The sequence below is a fragment of the Seriola lalandi genome, unplaced genomic scaffold (assembly GCF_002814215.2).
Source record: "Seriola lalandi dorsalis isolate HSWRI2012SDOR001 ecotype SW California unplaced genomic scaffold, Sedor1 jcf7180002053074, whole genome shotgun sequence".
Lineage (NCBI taxonomy): Eukaryota > Metazoa > Chordata > Actinopteri > Carangiformes > Carangidae > Seriola > Seriola lalandi.
Window position 1 is genome coordinate 100,350 of NW_019523627.1, and position 18,240 is coordinate 118,589.

Sequence of the window (18,240 nt, forward strand, 5' to 3'; positions counted from 1 at the left end):
CAGCTTCATATATAGTGAAGAATTTAATAACTCTTCCTTTCACAGCATGTCATATGCTTTTTCAGTGTCAAGAACATACTGATTCTTTTTTTGCTATATAAATAAAAAATAAAACACTATGACATATTTTTCTGAGGTCAGGGAGACAAGAAAGGAGTCTGGAACTCAATCTGGAAATGTTGTCCATTCAGGACTTTTATTTAGAAATTTCTTGATCCCAAATTTCAATGGGTACAAGGAAATGACAGGGCTGTGAATCACCATGGCAACAGTGTGAATTACCAAATACCCACCGTACCCCGGGACATGATAGCTGGTCTAAGAGCTTTTCATTTCCTGTCAGAAACAGTCAACGTTTTACGTTGGACTATAAGGCCGCCAACGTTTCTCTCCCTCTCCAAAGATCGGGATGTTTGTTTTTTGTTTAACTTTCCTTCAATCAATGTAAAGTCTCTTGGAAGTGTTTTTCATGTTGCATTTCACTTTGTTTATACAGAAACACAAAAATAACAGGCTAAGTTACAAACAGGACATGGCAAAATAGTCCACTCATATTTCATGGTTCACCTGTCCGACTGTGAAGCCTCAAAGCTCTTGTCCAGTTTGAAATTACTCCAGAAAGGCGAGTCCTCTGACCTTCTGTGCAGTCTCTCACCTCTTCATCTTCCTCACTTTAACATCTGCAAAGTTCTTCATCCCAGCACAAGTGTGGAGAACTGAAGAGTTATGCGTAAGTGCACCCCGTCCTCTCCCTCTGCCAGGACCAACATCCCAAAATTTTTTCTTCTTTTCTTTTGCTAGGTTGTAAATTCATCATAAGAGCGTAAGTGATGGGGCAATTGAGGAGAGTTTCAGGGCATTGTAGATGGAACATGATGTCTTGGAGCGGCAGACAGATTGGGGTGGGGCTAGAGACCTATAGACTGCAGGGTTTGTCTCTCGGCGTTGTTGAGGTGACCTGAGAACATACTGTAACAGGGCTGCTGGGCGAACTGTGTCAGGAAGTCTGTCAGGTAAGCCTGGGAAAAGACACATTACACGGGTCAGGGGTTTTCACTTTGACACTTTGGAGGTTCATTGAATCGTTTATACTGTAGTGCTTCAAGAAAAATCAATTAAACATGTATATACACTCATCCAATACAGCTGCTCTGCCATCAAGTCTACCTTTCTGATGCCTATAATGTTCAGTTTTTATTGACACTCACAGGCGTGGTAAATAAATGAACAATGATGTCGTGATGCTCTTGTACTGGACTACATTCGATCAGATGTCCTTGTAATATTTAAATCCTAAGTAAAAAAACATTTAGTTTCCAACAACATCAACAAAAAGTGAACTTTATAAACTTTGTAAAGGTAGAATTTATGACAGAGTTGTTGTGTTGGATTGCATTAGATTATACAGACGTACGTAATAAAGTGACCACTGAGTGTATATTTACATTACTAATACGCCCCAAGCTCGGCAATTTCTTTTGTTGTTTTTCTGTACGTTTTTCAGAGTTGCGCAAGGCTCCGCAAACTACACAAGGGCTCCGCATCCCCCTTTTGTTAAAGCGGGTGTCAATGTATGCAACTTTGATGAGAGGATGAAGTGGAGCTTTGCTTCTGGTCACAAAAAGAAAAGAGAAAAGAAAAGAAAAACAGCCTGAAAGTGAATTGTGGGATTATTTTAATAAAATCAATGATCATGCTGCAGCCATAGTCTATAGGCTTATGTTTATATTGTAGAGCAAAAGCTGTCAGGTGTGACTGTGTGGCAAAAATCTGCATAGGCCCCAATCATAAAGGGAATCTCTAAAGAATTGCCCGATAAGCAGAATTGATAATGCCACTGGTATCAATAAAATCTAATCAAATCCCATCCCTATAATTAAGGCTCCTACGTTCTCTACTTGCAGTTTGTGCCTTGATATCTCTGGGAATCCATTCCCTCTCTTGCGGGCAGTGTTTACTCAATTGTCTTTTTGCTCCTAAGCTCTTTGACAGTTTACCTTTTGTTCACCAAGATATTTAGGAATGTCCTGGAAAATAATATTGCATGATTAAATAACAGTTGTTCATCAGCAGTTGGGATGGCAAGTTGCGTGCTTCAATGTAATAATCCGCCAAGGCGGGCACAATTGTACCCTAAAGCTCCATCATAATTGAAGCATCTTCTGATCTGATTTGACGTTCTAGAAGAGAAAGAACTCTTAGACCAGTGACGATGGTTGCGTCTTGCAGCAATGACAGGTTCTTCCCAGAGAGCCGACACGGTCACATTGAGAAGACCTTTCATGTGCTACAAAACTTATTAGTAATACTACAATATTAATGATAACAATCATCATTATAATTACTGAAAACAATCAGCAGCATGGTGTTATGATGGGAACAGTTACAGCTCACATACAGAGTATCCCTGCAGTGCCTGAACACAGATCCTCCAGACGGGCGAGAGTCTCCCGACTTATAAATCCACCTTTCTGTACCAACAATGGTCATATTTGAGATAAAGATGTGTGAAATCAAAAGTTTAGAGAATGTACCTGCAGATCAATCTGGTATATGGGGTCTTTCAAGGCATCTGGATCGTCCTCCTCATCATCCTCGTAATAATCATCATCTGCCAGAAAAATTAAAAAAGAAAAAAGAAATAAGAAAAGAAAAAACACAGGGATATGAGGAAAACAATGGTAACCTGAAACAAAGTATAAGAAACAAGGAAACAGGTATATATTCATGAAAGTTGAAATGAAAACAAAATACAGGAATAGCTGATGCGCAGGGGAGATACTCGTACCGTATTTGTTGGAGGCAATGAGATCAGAAAGCAGCTGCCCTGCAAGCCCTTCATCTTCCTCATCATCATCCTCCCCCTGTTCCTCCTCCTGCTCCTCCCACATGCCGCTGGAATCTGAAACAAGAAACAGCTGGTGACTCAAGTGTCTGCTGTCCTATTCTTTAGGTTGCAGACATGGGACTGAGCTTTTTTATTTATTTATTAATTTTTTTAATACAATTCAAAGTCATCTGCCAAATGTGACAAAATTCACTGCAACTATTTTCTAGCAAATCAGTTGCACCCTTTAATCACATCACCTGTAACTGTAAGAAATAGTCCCAGATGTGTCACAGAGAATCTGTCCCACTGCGGAAACATCTCAAGTCTGACTAACTGGAAAAACATCAGCTGAATGAGTGTAACGGAAGCATTTGTACTATTTGTCCTCACCTTGGCTCCAGTCTGCTGCGTTTGCCCTGCTGGCGTTCGCCTCCACTACTGTCGACAGCTCATTGATGATCAGTTTAAAGATCTTTACTAGCAAAGGAATGTTGGTCCACCGCTCTGGGTCTGTGGAGGAGACATCAAAGTGAACGTGGTAAACCTCCTAACATCACTCCGTGGATGTATTGGGATTGTTGAAACCGCTTTAAAAATATATTTATTAAGTATTCACAGTCATTTACACACGCAACTATCTCACCAGTCAGAAGCTGCGTTTTTACAATATAGAACGAAGTAGTCAAGTTAAGTAACAACTCAAGTTCGTTTGGTGCCTTACTTTTGGCAGATTTGGATCTTGTGCGGATGCCGTCATCTGGGCTGTAGATCTCCTCTCCCTTCACCACAATGTCCTGGAGACGTTTGTCGTCGGTGTTGAGGCCGTGCTGCAGCAGCTTACAGAGCGCCACCGTGCTACAGGGAAAAAAAAAAAAAAAAAAATCAGATCAAAAATTGAGAATCCTTGTATTACATCTCATTTGAGACATTTCAGTTGCAGCTCTGTTGAAGAGCTATACTAGAAGAAATTAATGATTAAAAACAAAAAAACAAAAACAAAACTGTGACAACCACAGTGCCATTAATGCAAAACACCTAAAACGCAGGCTTAACTAGTATTGTAGAGCCTCAGTTCCAGGAAAAGTAACAGCAGCAAATATAAAAATGTTGATGTCGCCATCTACAGGCACAGATGATAATAGTGGCTGCAACACTTGTGCCACCTGCGCACAATGAATGTTATGACTGTACATTTCTTTGTCTTTATAAATGCTGTTTTAATTTGTGTGTGGATACATTTCACTGGGTGCAAAGACCAAAAGAAGAAAAATGAATTAGTTGCAGTGTACAGCAAGTGTAACGAAGGTCACTTGACTATAGATTAAACCCATGTTAGTGAATTGTTTTCATTCTTAAATAAAAATTGGTAAAACTATCATATTTGAATAAGAAATTCTTAATGAAAATGTTGCCTCACCTGACTTTGCCCTCGTACTGTCCGTAGAAGAGGTGTTGTCTGCTCATCCACTCTGTCATGACAAACTCCAGGGCAGGTTTCCCCGTCGGTCCGGGCAGACTACATAAGAACTCCAACAGAGGCTCCAGCTGGGAGTGAACCAGGTGGGCAAACACCATGATCAGAGACTACAGAGAGGGAGAGGACGAGAGAAAAGGGCAGGGGGGGAGAAAAAGTGAGGGTTGGGGGCAACTGCACCTGTGGGAACTGTAACAGTAAAGTGTTGGCAGAAATAAATAACAAAATTAAGGCCAAGGGTCTCACCTATCATTCATTAGTGCTTTAACAATGGGGACGCTCATTTCTATGCATAGAATACAACTTAACCATTTCTTGTGCTTGAAAATGTGCTTAACACATTTTTAACCACTCCTGGCCAGGCGTATCAACAAACACCAAGTGGAACACGGACATAATTGTGGACAAGCTGATTAAATTACACACAAGTATGACTACTGTTCGCCATGTAATAATGGATTATTATCGCTAACTATTGTTCCTTAAGATTTGCATCTTATTTGGATAATTTCTTTCAGAGTAATTGTCATATTTCATGCTGTTTCTCTAGAACTGCACACTGAGCACATGTGACTTTATATATAATGAGATCCAGCTGATCTGCTAATTACATTCAATTGGAATTAGTCTGTATTAATAATGAACTGTTTCAGTATCACAAATCGTAATTGACAGGGATATTTGCAGTTATGCTTAAACTATTAAAAAGTACAACAATTAAAAAGGAAATTAAAACAAATTTGTATTCCTATGAATTGTTACTACTTAAGGAAGTAGTAATGTGCCCAGTGTTCTGCAAATCTTAATTTGACCATCATGTAACTGGAATGATCTGCCAATCACCCATATTGTCTGTATCTTTATTTATCTTTGGATAAGCCACTTGTGGAAGTGTCAAATAATGAACGGCTTAGCTTAACAGATTTTCATTAATTACTGTAGTGATCTGGGGTTCTCAGCTATGACATGTTATTAGAGCATAGTTTTTTTCTCTCTCTCACATGACAAATGAGGCCCCAGGTTGGCCACTCAAGTAATTTACAACCAAATCGTATTTACATAATCACATGACCTGTAATAGTTTGCATCCTCCCCTTCCTACCTGCATGACACTCAGAGTCTCAGCTTGCTGCATCTTGCTCAGAATGGCTCGGAGGATCTGGTCCAGCTGTTCCCCAAGCTCGGTTCCCGCCCGAGAGATCAGAGTGGACACCAACCTGCCCACGAAGGCAGCCGTGAACTCAGAGGTCCGGGGGTCCAGCAGCTGGTTGACTACCTGCATGACGTACCAGAGGCCGCTGTTCCCCTGCTCGTCCCTCCACTGGGCGACCTGCTCCAGGGCGACAGAGACGTACGCCCGCAGGCACTCGCCACCGTTCTGGAGAGGGGAAGACATTGATGAGAGAGTGGGAGTATAAGGAGAGTGAGAGGAGTGTAGCATTAAAGGCAGAGGTGATGCAGATCATAGATGTTGGACTTTGCAATGTTTGCTCTTTATATTTTTATATTCTTTTAAACAGGACCTCTACTTAAACAAGTAGAGGTCTTTACAGGGTCACCGGGTCCAACTTCTATTCAGTAAAATCTGGGTCAATATCTCCCACACCTGATATTGTATCATGCTGCTGCCAGTGTTTGTGTTCTCTCTCTGTTCGGGGAGATCACATTTTGGATCATCTCAAATTATCCTCTGATCTACTCAGGTTGAGTTTGGCTGTGTCTTTTTTTATGAAAATGAATTCAGTCGGGTTCAGGTGGGTTTTCCACAGCCACATTTTGGATTGGGTCCAAAACCAGTGAAGACCTCAGATAAAAATAAATGTGGAGACAGTAAGTTTAATGAATTGGGGTATTATTATTATTATTATTATTATATAAGTGGCTCATGAGAGTTGGTGGACAACATCATCATTCTCCTCATTCTCCTACTGTATTTAATGAGTTCATGTGCAAATGCAATAAAGGTGAGGTTGAATAAAACAAAAAACCTGGGTTCACCTGCATAATCGTGTTGTCGTCAGTACGTAAGGTGCACTGTGCCACCACAGGGAACGCCTGGCACACCAGCATCTCCGACAGAGGGGCTTTGGTGTTGCGCACAACTGTGGTCAGGATGTCTATGGACGTCTGTGGTACAGAAGGAAGGGACAATGCAGAACTAATTATTTGGGCTTGGTCCTGTAACATTTTCAAACATGTCCCATCCAGACAAACTGAGGTTTCAGATGAACAACGTCAATGAGCAGAGTCGTTTACTATTAAAAGGAAAAGAAAGGTGAACGGTGAGGAGGAAATTGGGAACGCATCAATTCCAGTTTTTGCGTGGTTGATTGCTGATCTGAGTTCTGACTGAGAATGATTTAGTCAGATTATTGTTAACAATAGAATATATTGTTGTATTGTTGCATGAGCAAGTGCAAAAGAAGCATAAATGATAAAATTACAGTATAAATTACAGGTTTATATCTACACAGTAATTACATTTGTCTTTTGCTCTGGGCTTGATGACTGAGGTGACTGCTTACACACTGTGACTTGTGGAACATGACCAGTTTGTCATTTCAGCAGCACACACCCTGCCCTGTGTCCAGTCTATTAAACTATCTACACACTGTAAAGTTTGAAATGAACTGAGTGTGTGTGCCAGATGGAAGACATGCCCACACTATAAACTGTCTGCCAACAGCTGCAAATTAGGATTCTTTTTTTTTTTTTGGTGCATTATGAGAGGAGATCAATGGTTATTTGTGGAGACACTGTCAGGAGTGCAACAAAGATATGAAGCTGGACAAAGGACAACGGCAGCTGGTGGAGAAACAATAAATGAGAACAATTTGTCATTCATTGTCTGGTAACAATGAATATTCGCTGCAAATTTAATTGAAATCTGACCATTCGCTTTTGAGAAGCTTGGTTATGCACCAAAGTGTTGGTCAAGGGAAAATGTTTTACCTGATAATGGCACAAAACAGAGGGCCACAGGGGCCTCTCGGTCGCCATTATTTGACATACAAAAATCATGGCAATCTTGCCAGTTGTTGTTGTTGTATCTTGTTCTGGACCAAAGAGGGAGGACAGAATGAAATAACAACTGACTTTAGAATCATTAGGGCCTGGTGCTGGCGGGGAAACAAACATGGACACATTAATGTGCCTCCTACTTGTCTTTTAGAAAACCTTGGTGTCTCTTTGCACCACTTACAGCACAGAGTCCAGAGGGGATCTTGTCGGGGGGAGCCTGCATGATGCTGACCAGTGTGGGGATAAGACGCATCTGCATGGGGCCCTGGCAGCCTTCGATCTGTGCCAGTTCCTTAAAGATGTCCTGAGCCAGTGACGCCACCACAGGGTCTGAGGAGAAGAGGGGGAGACACAGCCTGAGAAAAGATAAGAGACGAATCAAATCTACGCGTCTCTTAACTTAACATGTTGATGTCTTCTCTGAGAAACACTTTGTGATTGTTGCTTAAATAAGTTTTTTTCCCCTCCTCAATGCATCGAGCTAATCCATATCAACGTATTAGAGACAAACAGGGAAATGTCCCAGATCTTGCAAAATCTATCTTCTGTTTAACCATTAAAAGACAACAGATTTAGTAAGAGAGAAAAAAATATAAAAAGACAAGAGCACAAACAGCCTGGCAGAGGATGTGGTTAGAGGAGCTTTGTCAGTACCATTGTTATATTTAAGGAAAATAGCAATGGTGAGTGGGCAGATCTTGTTCTCGGCGCTGGTGGTGAAGGCCGGGTCGACGGTGCAGACGATGCACAGCGTCTCCATGACGAGCGTAAGCACCTCCGAGCTGAACTGGGCGGCCAGTTGGACCAGACCCTCGAGGATGCTGGGGAGGAAGGGCTGCAGGACATGGGTGCTCTCTGACAGCTTCAGCTGATCACAGTAGCTGCAGAATTGGAGAATGACATGGATACGTGGGTGTCTACAAGCATCCAGTATCTCCTTAATATTTTTACATGTTGATGATTGTTTAGTGAGCTTTTCAAAGTCTTGAAATGTTTACATGTTTTTCTGAGAAACAAAACATATTGAAACAAACTGACAGCTTTTTCCATAAGGTACAAGTGAGATTAAAAAATGTCAACCGTCTCCTCGAGATGCAGTAGCTACTATAAACAACATTAACATGTTCATAGATCTACACTTCGTATATAACCTTTGTATAAAGAAAACAAAAACATTAATATGTAGTTATCGGGGCGCCTCGTGGCTCACCTGGTAGAGTGCGTACCACATATGCTCAGTCCTAACCGCAGCGGCCATGGGTTCGAGTCCCATGGCCCTTTGCTGCATGTCATCCTCTCTCTCTCCCTGACTTTCCTGTCTATCTCTCACTGTCCTATCAGAACAAAGGCAAAAATGCCCAAAAAATAAAATAAAATAAATAAATATGTTGTAACTGTGCAGTATTTTTCAGCCTTAAACGTTCTTCAACATGCTCATTGACAGTTGGTGAGCAGTCATCGTCTATGGCAGCCCCACCCAACTTGAGATTTATCCAGATGTTAAAGCCGTGTGTGTGGAGCTGTAGTAATAGAGATATCTGGTATACAAACACGGATAAACATCTGCAAGAGACAGCTGTTATTTTCAGAAGACAAAATCAACAGTTGCCAGCTAAAATGACAAATGACGAGTCTGCTGTGAGATGAAGATGTTCGCACTGACTGTGTTAGATTACAAAAATATTACCACAGCACAGTTTAACAACTAAAAAGAGTTAAAAAACCCCGAGATCTGCTCACCCCCAGATGGCCCTGACCGCGGAGATGCGGACGGAGGGCGGTTGGCTGTCGTGGAGCCCACTGACGGTGGCCTGGAGGAACTGCTGGATGAGCTCAGGAGACATGGCTGCTGTGAAACGACTGGCCGCCCACAGAGCCCGGCCAAGGAGGAACGGAGACGCCGCTGGTCAAGAGAAAGGAAAAAAGAAAAAAAACAACAACAAGAGACAGCAGTGAAAAGAGAAGCCAAACAAGAAACAAGAAAAACAGTTTTGCAACAATTCTATCACTTTTATTTGCAATTTTACATTGTAAGAATGTGGTCTTTATGAGGAACTGTGGCACTTACAGGGGCAAGAAACAAACACTTATGTTAAGTTCCTCAAAAATCATCATCAGTTTTGAGAGAATCCTCATAACCTTCACAAAGTCAGCACTTGTGGTAGATTTTAGAGGTCTTCCTGTTATGTTGGCGATCACTTCTATAAATCTCCAAAGGTCAGTGTCAGGCTCACCTGCCAGGTTGAGGTCAGCGAGGATAACACTGGCCAGGAAACCATGCATGTCAAACTGGATACGACCGTTCTTCACGTTCTCTGTGATGATGGTTTTGACTGAACCGAGAGCCAACATGCAAGCCTCATGGATCTTCCACCTAGTTTAAAAATAAACAACAACAAAACTATTCTGACTTAAAAGCACAGGTGGAATCAAACTGTGAACTGCCTGTCATCAAGTTCATAGAATTAACATTAATTAATGGCAGCTTATATGATGTACCGCCAGCAATGTTTCTTTCATTTCAACAGGCCCGGTACGTCTCTACATGTCATGCTTGGCAGCGCCAGGGTTTTTTTTTTCCTCATTTACCCATTGTCGTCAATCAGCAGGAATGTGGCTCAGATCCAGCAAAGCTTTAAGACCAGACACTGGGATGTTTTCATATAAAGACAGAGAGTAAGAGAGAAGTGTTAGTGTAGAGTCGCTCCTCACCAGTGCTCATTGCCACTGTTTTTGGCCTGTTCTGCCTCCTGGAGGTGTCTGGTCGCCGCCGCTGCCAATGCCGCTGCGCTCTCATTCTGAAACTCTGCAGCAACAGCCTGAAAGCACAGGTCAAAGATTACCATCATTATACACACACTGTCAGGGCGGAGCAGACGCCGCAAAGTGAGCAAAGAGTTGCCATGAAACCACTGCACTTAGGAACTTAGGAAAGCCGGGCATTGCTCAGTCCCCATGCTTTAACACAGAGTTATTTCAATTTGAGCTTTAAATAGCCACATTTTGTCCATCGCATATTCATGCAGCATTGTCCTATGTTTAAAGTAACAGTTGTATGATATTTTTTTTTTTTTTAACAGTATCTCACCAGCAGCAGGTCCTGCGCAGAGATCCTGACAGAGTACGAGAAAGTGTCATCATCCTCATCCTCTACAAACTGCTGGGGGTTAGCCGTCCACACTTTGATCTAAAGAAACAACAGTGCAAAACAATCAGGCCTCACACCAGTGTTTCAACATAAATACAAATGCTGTACTCACCTGGTCCTCAGTGATCTGCATGTACAGGATGATGTAGTAGATGAGTTCGGGCAGGGCTTTCTTCACTGTGCTCTTGAACTTGTTGTTCTCCAGCAGCGTGTGAACAAACTCAAAGATGCTGAACACAAGATTTTCAAAACCCAGGACCTCACCTGTAAAAAAAAAAACAAAAACAAAAAAAAAACAAAACAATCAACACCAGAAGACAGTTGAGAAGTGTCCCTACAACAAACTCAGTACATCATCACTTCTGTCAAACTTGCTAGCCCTTGTTACGTGCAGCAGCAGATGTAGAAACAAAAAAAGGGAGGGATGATGTGAATTCTGCTCACCGTCCGAGTCTACCGGGTCATCTACTTCCTCCGTGTAGTTGACTTCTGTTCTTACATAAGTGAACATCTGGTTAAGGAATACTCAGTTAAACACTTGGACTGCTTCATGTCCCGCCATTCTTGTCATCAAGAATGATAACAGAAGTAAAAACAAAAAAAAACTCTAATCTCATTAATATGCAAAAGTTTCCATTTGAATCAATATACGAATTTGAACTTGTTGTTTGAAAGTGTTTAGGAGTGACCACAATTTCTGGGAAATCAGTTTCCCTCCATTAATATGTAAATTTATGCAGAAAGGTGCTTCAAAAATGTGGGCTGCTTTCTGTGTAGGTATGAATTTTCTACTATATATCGTTCTTGAGTTATCACGTTCACAAGAACATTATCTAAAGAGTCACACACTCCAGCAAGATGACATAATGTCCTGCCATGGTACGGAAAAAAGGCTTTTTCTTCTTATCCTTATGCAATCTATCAGATGAAAATGTTCGCACAATTTATATCGGGAAGCAGATTTTATTCTCTGAATACAATACATTACTTTCCACGGCCCATTGCAACACTGTCTTTCTCTAAACATGTGAAAGTGTTTTGATTTTGCTGACCAAGCAGGTGACCATGTAACTGCTGCAGTGAAGTGGATTAGTGGTTGAGAGAGGATGCTCTGTAACCACAAGAACACAAGTACAAACCACAACAAGTGTTGAACAGCTCTTTGGGAAAAGCATAAAAGGGAAGTCAATCCTCCAGTTAAATTATGTTCTTTCAGCCCAAAAATGGAAGCAACAACGTTTTCAGCACACAGCGATGATTAACCCAGCATGGAACTAGCTAATACACAGTTGGCTTTGTAAAGGATATAAAGCTGCACTTTCAGTCAGTGTGTTCCACACAATGGGTAATATCTGCTGCATGGACGACACCATGGGTTTGGGGAAGTTCTTTACCAACGCTGTCACTGCCTGGGAGAGGAAGAACAAATGAAGATTTAAAGTCTTATTTTAGCTACAACACATTTTCCTTTTTAGCACAAATTACAATTTGCTTCCCAGGTGCTTATTTCTTGAAAGGATATGTCTACTACCACCAGTTGTAAACCTTAACTACTATAACACTACAGCTCATACAAATTAGACACAATCAGTTCAATGACTAACAAATTTACAAAGTCGTATTTCGTGCATTTATATTTGAACAAAGGTTTACTTTCCAGTCAGATTCTGAAAAACAAAACTGCAGCAATTCATTAGATGCTAAATATACAAGTTTCTACTGACAAGAAACTCTTCATGACCCTTTGGCCTATACAGTCTCTCACCTTGAGGACTTCCATCTTAAGACCGCTGTCAGACGAGGGTCCATCAGGCATCTGCAGAGCCTGCACAAATGCCTCCGTGAACTGCTGCACCACAGGGAAGATCAACGCTTTGGCTGCACCCTAAACCAACACCCACGAGGTACAGTTACATTAATTGCAGAGCATTGACAAGTTACTCATCCATGTCACTTCCTTTACACAAATATAAATGTGATTCTGAAACAAATCTAAAAACACTCTATCATCTGTTGTCATTTTTTGGAAAGGTATCGCTTAACATAATTTATCAGCTGCAAATCAACAGGATGAACCATGCTAAAAGAAGTTCAATCAAAAGTAAAAAATGTTCCATTGTACAATTAATCCAGACTAAATCTATTATATAATTATACCTAATGTATCTAAAAGAGAAGTATCACACGTCTTGCTGTGGTTGTCTCACCTTTTCAAGCTCTTCAATAGCACAGATGAGGTTGGCACAGGTGGTGAATATCTCCACTGCTCTGGAGCGGGTACGAATACTGTAAATCTGCGACAGTTAGAGAACATTAAAATTAACCCAAAGTTCATGTTCACCAGGACAAAGAATAAACTGCAGTTCTCTGCTTTTGCTCTCTGATCCATGTCACCGTATTCTTTTTAAATCACAAATAGCATGCCGCAACATATCGTTACACCTTCAGTGACGAGAGAAGGTAAGAGCTGTAGCAGTACCTCGGCCATGGTGAAAATCTTGTACATTTCAGGTAGGATGACTGGAGCCACCAGCGGCATCTGTGTATCTGTCACCTCCCGAGTAAACTCTGGAAATGTGAGACAAACAGTTACATACATACACAAAAGAAACCGAAAAAAAGTGTTTGTTTTCTCGGATTTTCCTTCTCCAAAGGGAGGATCCAAAGTGTTTGTCATCCTTGAAGGAGCAAAAAGTGAAACAAGAGAAAGAGAACATCTTTGCCCCAAAAAGTAAAGCGATGACAGTCAAAATGACAGTATGACTCCCAATCTAACATAAAACCCTTGAGTGACACATCTATTTGTGAAATACGATATAATAAATGGGGATGCACTGAACCCACTTTTTCTTTGGGTAAACATTACTGTATACCAATCCCATACCACTGGCTCCTTATTACTTTTCAATTTCAAATCCCTGTGTGAAACTGATTGGGATTCCTCTATGTGTAATTCATCATAAATTCAAAGTCACTTAACTGTAAGCATAGATATAAATACACCAACATTGTTTTTGGGCTGTAAAAAATTGTATCATATTGGACTAGAAAGTTTTATTCAATTTTATAACAAGAGATTATTAGATTAGATTAAATGGCATTAGATAACACTAGATCTGACATATCATATCAGTGCATCAGTAATGAATGCAGCACATTGCAATTAACTCAAATCAAGTTTCAATGTGATAGAGATAGATATAAATGTGTGGATGCTTACATGTAAACAAATAGGTCATATAAATTGAAAATATTTCTGAAAAAAAGTATAATATATAATAATACAACAATATTAACACTGCTTCTGCCCTCAGGAAAAAATCACCTGGTATCACAGCTGCATCTTAAAAACATCCTACTCGGAAAATCTGTATGTTAGTGTATGTGGAGCTTATTACACACCTGTGAGGACCCTCATGGCCCCGTGCACAGCATTGACATCTCCGCTGACCAGCATCTCCATCAGCAGGGTGAAGAGCTGCGGCCAGGCTTCAGGCCAGTCCCAGTGGGCGATGGCCGACACGGCGTATGCAACACTGGAGCGGACTTTGCTGATCGACTCCCGCAGACCGCCTGGCAGCAGCTCCCTGATGGCAGCTTTAGCCTGGAGGAACACGGCAGGGGTTTGACAAAGTGTGGCTCAAAGATACCCTCGGGAAGAAATTTAAAATATAGAACAGACAGAAGAAATTCATCTAAGTTGAAGATTAGTTTACCTGATCTGTGGTTTCTGGAGGCCTGAATTTCTCAGATTGGGAACACCAGTGAGTCTCCACATACTGTTTCAGGATGACTGATGCTAACTGTAATAGTCACAGGCATAATTATGTAATCAGCAACTGCCTTTTTATATGTGTGTTTGTGTTGTCTGTCCCAAAGCTCCTCTAAAAAAGTTTTTGGGTTTTTTTTCAGCTCACCTGACGGATGGCAAGCGCTCCCTGAGGATCAACTGTGAGTTCTGCCAGGTGGACGCCAAACTCTACAACACAAAAGTATCAGCAGGGCAGACAAAAATTTAATTAATTAATGCAAACACAAATCAGATAGCTTTGAACATACAACTGGCTCAAAGCGTGGCCTACTGCAATAAGATGTAGGAAGAAATATCAAGTTAAGAAATGAAGGTAAAAAAACTCTTTTGAGGATTTTCAGACACTGATTAACAGAAAAAAATTTGTCTTAAAACAAATTTGATCCACACAAACTCAAAGCTGTAACTGCTGCCAAAGATGTCTCTGATAAAAGGTGACTTCAATCAAAACGATGATTCTGTGTTTTATAAAGGTAAGTCAGTAGTAGTATTTGATATAATTGTAGTTGTTTAGAACATTTGTGACATTAAAGAAGAAAGTATATGTGGGTGCTTTTTCATTTTTTCCCAGGAATCCAATTAGGACATCCCTATTTAATTCCTTGGAACTGAGATACTGACATTAAAAAACAACAAGACACTGTGTGATGCCAAGTGAAAAGCTACACCGAATTGGCTGAATTCTTACAAAGATGTGGGTCAATAAACAAACGTGACATTGCAAAACTTTTCAAATGTCCAGGTGTTATCAGGAGCCTGGGTACCACCACAACTGTCAAGATTTGCTTATTTAGGTTATCAGTGGTGTAAAAATCAAGTAACTGTACGGCTGCTAACAACAGCCTGGTTTGAACCTGGCCTGGCAGGCATGCAGAGAGTGAGAGATAAAAACAGAGTTCAGATTCAGCATCAACCTCAGCTCTGAACCAGCTCAGTCCCTCTCACTGGGTTTTAGTAAGAGTGACATCAGGCGCCAGAAGACAATGTTAATGCTGACAATCCTGCAGAGCGGCTGCCTTAGAGAGGGGCCAGCTGAAAGGGTCAGCCTCGCTGCGACGCTGCAGTACGGTCGACAGACAGTCTGCACAATTAGCCTTTCACCATGGGCATGAGGATCGCTGGACAGACAATGGGAAGTCTAGTGGAGTATAAGCTACAGCCACTAGGTAGTGTATCCATCTGTCACGTTTTAGTCCTTTAGCAAAATAAAAAGGCAGTGGTTTTTTATGGGCATTATTTCCCCTGTACACCAACCGTCACCAGTTACTCACATGGGGTATACTGCCAATTTCAATATCCAAGTCCATTAGGTATTTTGAGACCTTTAATGATAATATTTTAATTCATTCATAAATTGCAAAAGAAAGCAGACAGATTCTGTTGCTGCAAAATAAAAACTGGATATTCAGCTGTTTATCTGCCTACCAGAGGACAGAGTGCTGAACTGGTTTAATTTCTCAATAGAAGAAATCTCATAACTTTAGACTCATTTTAGGGCTTTCAGACACCTTCATAACTCTTTCACTGTTTTTTATACAATTATATTTTATTATCAGGTTGTAGCCAAAATACGTATACGGACACCTCTGTCCACATACACCAACTGTCACTGACTGCCACCTCTTGTCCACATACTTTAGTGTACTTTATTTCACACACAATGGTAATTTAGACAAAAGGTGTGCTTTTAACTTTGTGGCAGTGGTTTAGGGAAGATCTTTTTCTGGTCTAACATTTTGATGCTCCTGTGCACCAAGCTACTGAAGACCTTCATAATACTTTCACTGTTTTTAAGTAATTATAAACCAGAGACAAAAGGTGCCACTATGCTCATACTCTTGCTTGTAAAGAGGCTTGAAAATTTATTTTAACCCAATCAGCACAACTTGGAGGATTGCAGGAGCTCTTTTGGGTCTTTACTGCAGTGATGTACATAAACAGATAATGGTACTACTATACAATGTAAGAATGCTTTATATTCTGTAGTGTATAGCTTGTAAAATCTACATAATGTCTGAGAGTCTCTCAGGGTACTTTTGGTTTGCCCTCCAGTAACAATAAAGAAAAAACTGATCAAAAAAAACTGTATAGCGCAGTAGTGCTCTTTGTCTTTCTTTCTCTTGTGTGCATCCCAATGGTGCTGATGATTAGGGCTGAGACTAATTATCATTTTCAAGATCCTTTAACGCTTCACTTATTTTCTCTATTAATAATTTCATCTAATGTCTGAAATTAGTGAAAAAGCCTGTTAGACTTTCTCAGAGTCCAAAGTAATGATTTTAGATGGCTTGTTTTGTCTGAACAACGACAAAAACCCCCAAATATCCAATCCAATGAACTATCATATGACAAAACCAAAACTTTCTCACATTTGAGAGGCTGAGGCCAGAGAATGTTTGCCATTTTTGCTTATACAAGGGTTATTATTCAATTATCAAAATAGTTTCCTATTATCTTCCTGTAGATCAACCTCTAAATCAATCAACTAATGACTAATTGTTGCAACTCCAATGATGATGGAGGAAGCTGGCAGCTTGTTAGGCGGGATCCGAGGAAGAAGCCCCTGGAAGGCATCTTCGCGGGAAAATCTATCATCGGACATTATACGGTTGCCATAGCGACCGTGGAAATTAATAAGAATCGCTTTGGGTTTAAGGTTACATTTGGGACCACTGGAAGTTGTTCAATATCTCATTTCCTGTCGCTCTAAATGATGTATTAACGGTTGGGGTGGCTACTGGCTGAGGACAGTGCAGGAGCTGCTGCTGTCATTCCTGCATTTCAAGTGACGTTATTTCTTTCTAATGTGCTCGAGACTAGAATGGTGCGTGCGTTGCTATAGTTTCAGAATTATGGCCACATATCCCCACGAATAACGGACCCGAAATCGTAACTTACTAAGTCACATACACGTTTTTATTGAGTCGGAAGAATAAACCGGTGTCCACCCTGTTGCTGTGCTGTTGAGGCCGGGGTCCACACAGTCCCCATGTGCTTTAATATAACTTACTCACTAGCAAATGAATACCCATGTGACACGGCTACCTGCGACCTGTCCGATCACGTCGGGCTGAGCAAGGCAAGGAGACCACCTCAGACCCTGGGTAAGAACAGCACGTTTTAATGAGTTTTCAGGCTAACTTAGTCATCACTAACTTCTGAAAATACGGCCTAACGTTAGCTATTGGGAGCCGGGGCAGTCCCCTGGCTAATGTTAACGTTTTGACTGTTAGCTATTTCTCAGCCTGGCCGACACATTCAAAATAAGCAACAATAAAGGCAGCAGACAGCTGTCCGCTTGGCGCTTGTGTCTACAGAGGCCCACGCCGTTAATGAGTGAGAACACCGGGTAGCTAACCACCGTTAACTCCCTCAAACTACCGTTTAGAAACTGGCTACCACTCACCCTCTGTCACTTCCAGCACTTTGATCTGCTCCTCCGCGGCGGCGCGCACTTCTTGAACCGGGGACAGGATGGCCGTCAGCGTCTCGATCAGAGCCTCTTTTAATCCCTGCTGGACCGGGCCGGCCGCCGAACCGGACCGCGCAGTACCCGCCGCACTCATGCCTGCTGTGTTTTCACCCGCAGCCCGCTACAGAGTTAGTCCACCACCACCAGCAGCCGGGGAGGAGCAGAGAGCAGAGGGGAAGCGCGCCAATGCATGGAAACGTGGAGGCGGGGTTTTGCGGGAGGAAGCACATTTTGTCGTCCGGTTCGGCCCACGTGTTTTTTCTTTTTAGTTTGTCTTTGTTTTTTAAACTTTGTCTCCCTCTTGTGGAGCGGGGGAAAAGCATGTCTTTCACTGTAGTCTGAACCTTTACCGTCATACTAATTGAGTTTTATAAAGTTTTTCAAATGACGCAACACTCAAACTGAGATTGAAAATTGAAAACTTCAAAGAGACCACAGTAAATCAGATTATGATTTTCAAAGTAAAACATTTAAATGCTATAAA

General features: G+C 41.3%; 1 protein-coding gene across 1 annotated transcript; it reads right to left on the reverse strand.

The window, feature by feature from the left end:
• Positions 1-165: 165 nt before the first annotated feature.
• Positions 166-17,957, reverse strand: ipo9 (importin 9). Its single transcript, XM_023400928.2, has 24 exons — positions 17,691-17,957; positions 14,391-14,452; positions 14,190-14,276; positions 13,876-14,077; positions 12,953-13,041; positions 12,681-12,767; positions 12,239-12,358; positions 11,782-11,882; positions 10,918-10,976; positions 10,586-10,737; positions 10,414-10,512; positions 10,038-10,144; positions 9,560-9,699; positions 9,066-9,228; positions 7,980-8,206; positions 7,507-7,655; positions 6,303-6,431; positions 5,407-5,682; positions 4,248-4,414; positions 3,552-3,685; positions 3,221-3,340; positions 2,789-2,902; positions 2,535-2,611; positions 166-1,019 (listed from the first exon to the last, which is right to left on the reverse strand). Exons 1-24 carry the CDS (start codon positions 17,848-17,850, stop codon positions 909-911), a joined length of 3,132 nt encoding a protein of 1,043 aa, XP_023256696.1. The 5' UTR covers positions 17,851-17,957; the 3' UTR covers positions 166-908.
• Between the last annotated feature and the right edge of the window lie 283 nt (positions 17,958-18,240).

Excerpts from the sequence above, each read along its gene's own strand:
- ipo9 (XM_023400928.2), bottom strand. The coding sequence starts at position 17,850 with ATGAGTGCGGCGGGTACTGCGCGGTCCGGTTCGGCGGCCGGCCCGGTC. Across the intron at positions 12,359-12,680 it reads CTATTGAAGAGCTTGAAAAG|GGTGCAGCCAAAGCGTTGAT; the intron begins GTGAGACAACCA and ends GTGTTGGTTTAG. Across the intron at positions 6,432-7,506 it reads TCCCCTCTGGACTCTGTGCT|ACGTCCATAGACATCCTGAC; the intron begins GTAAGTGGTGCA and ends TCTGTACCACAG.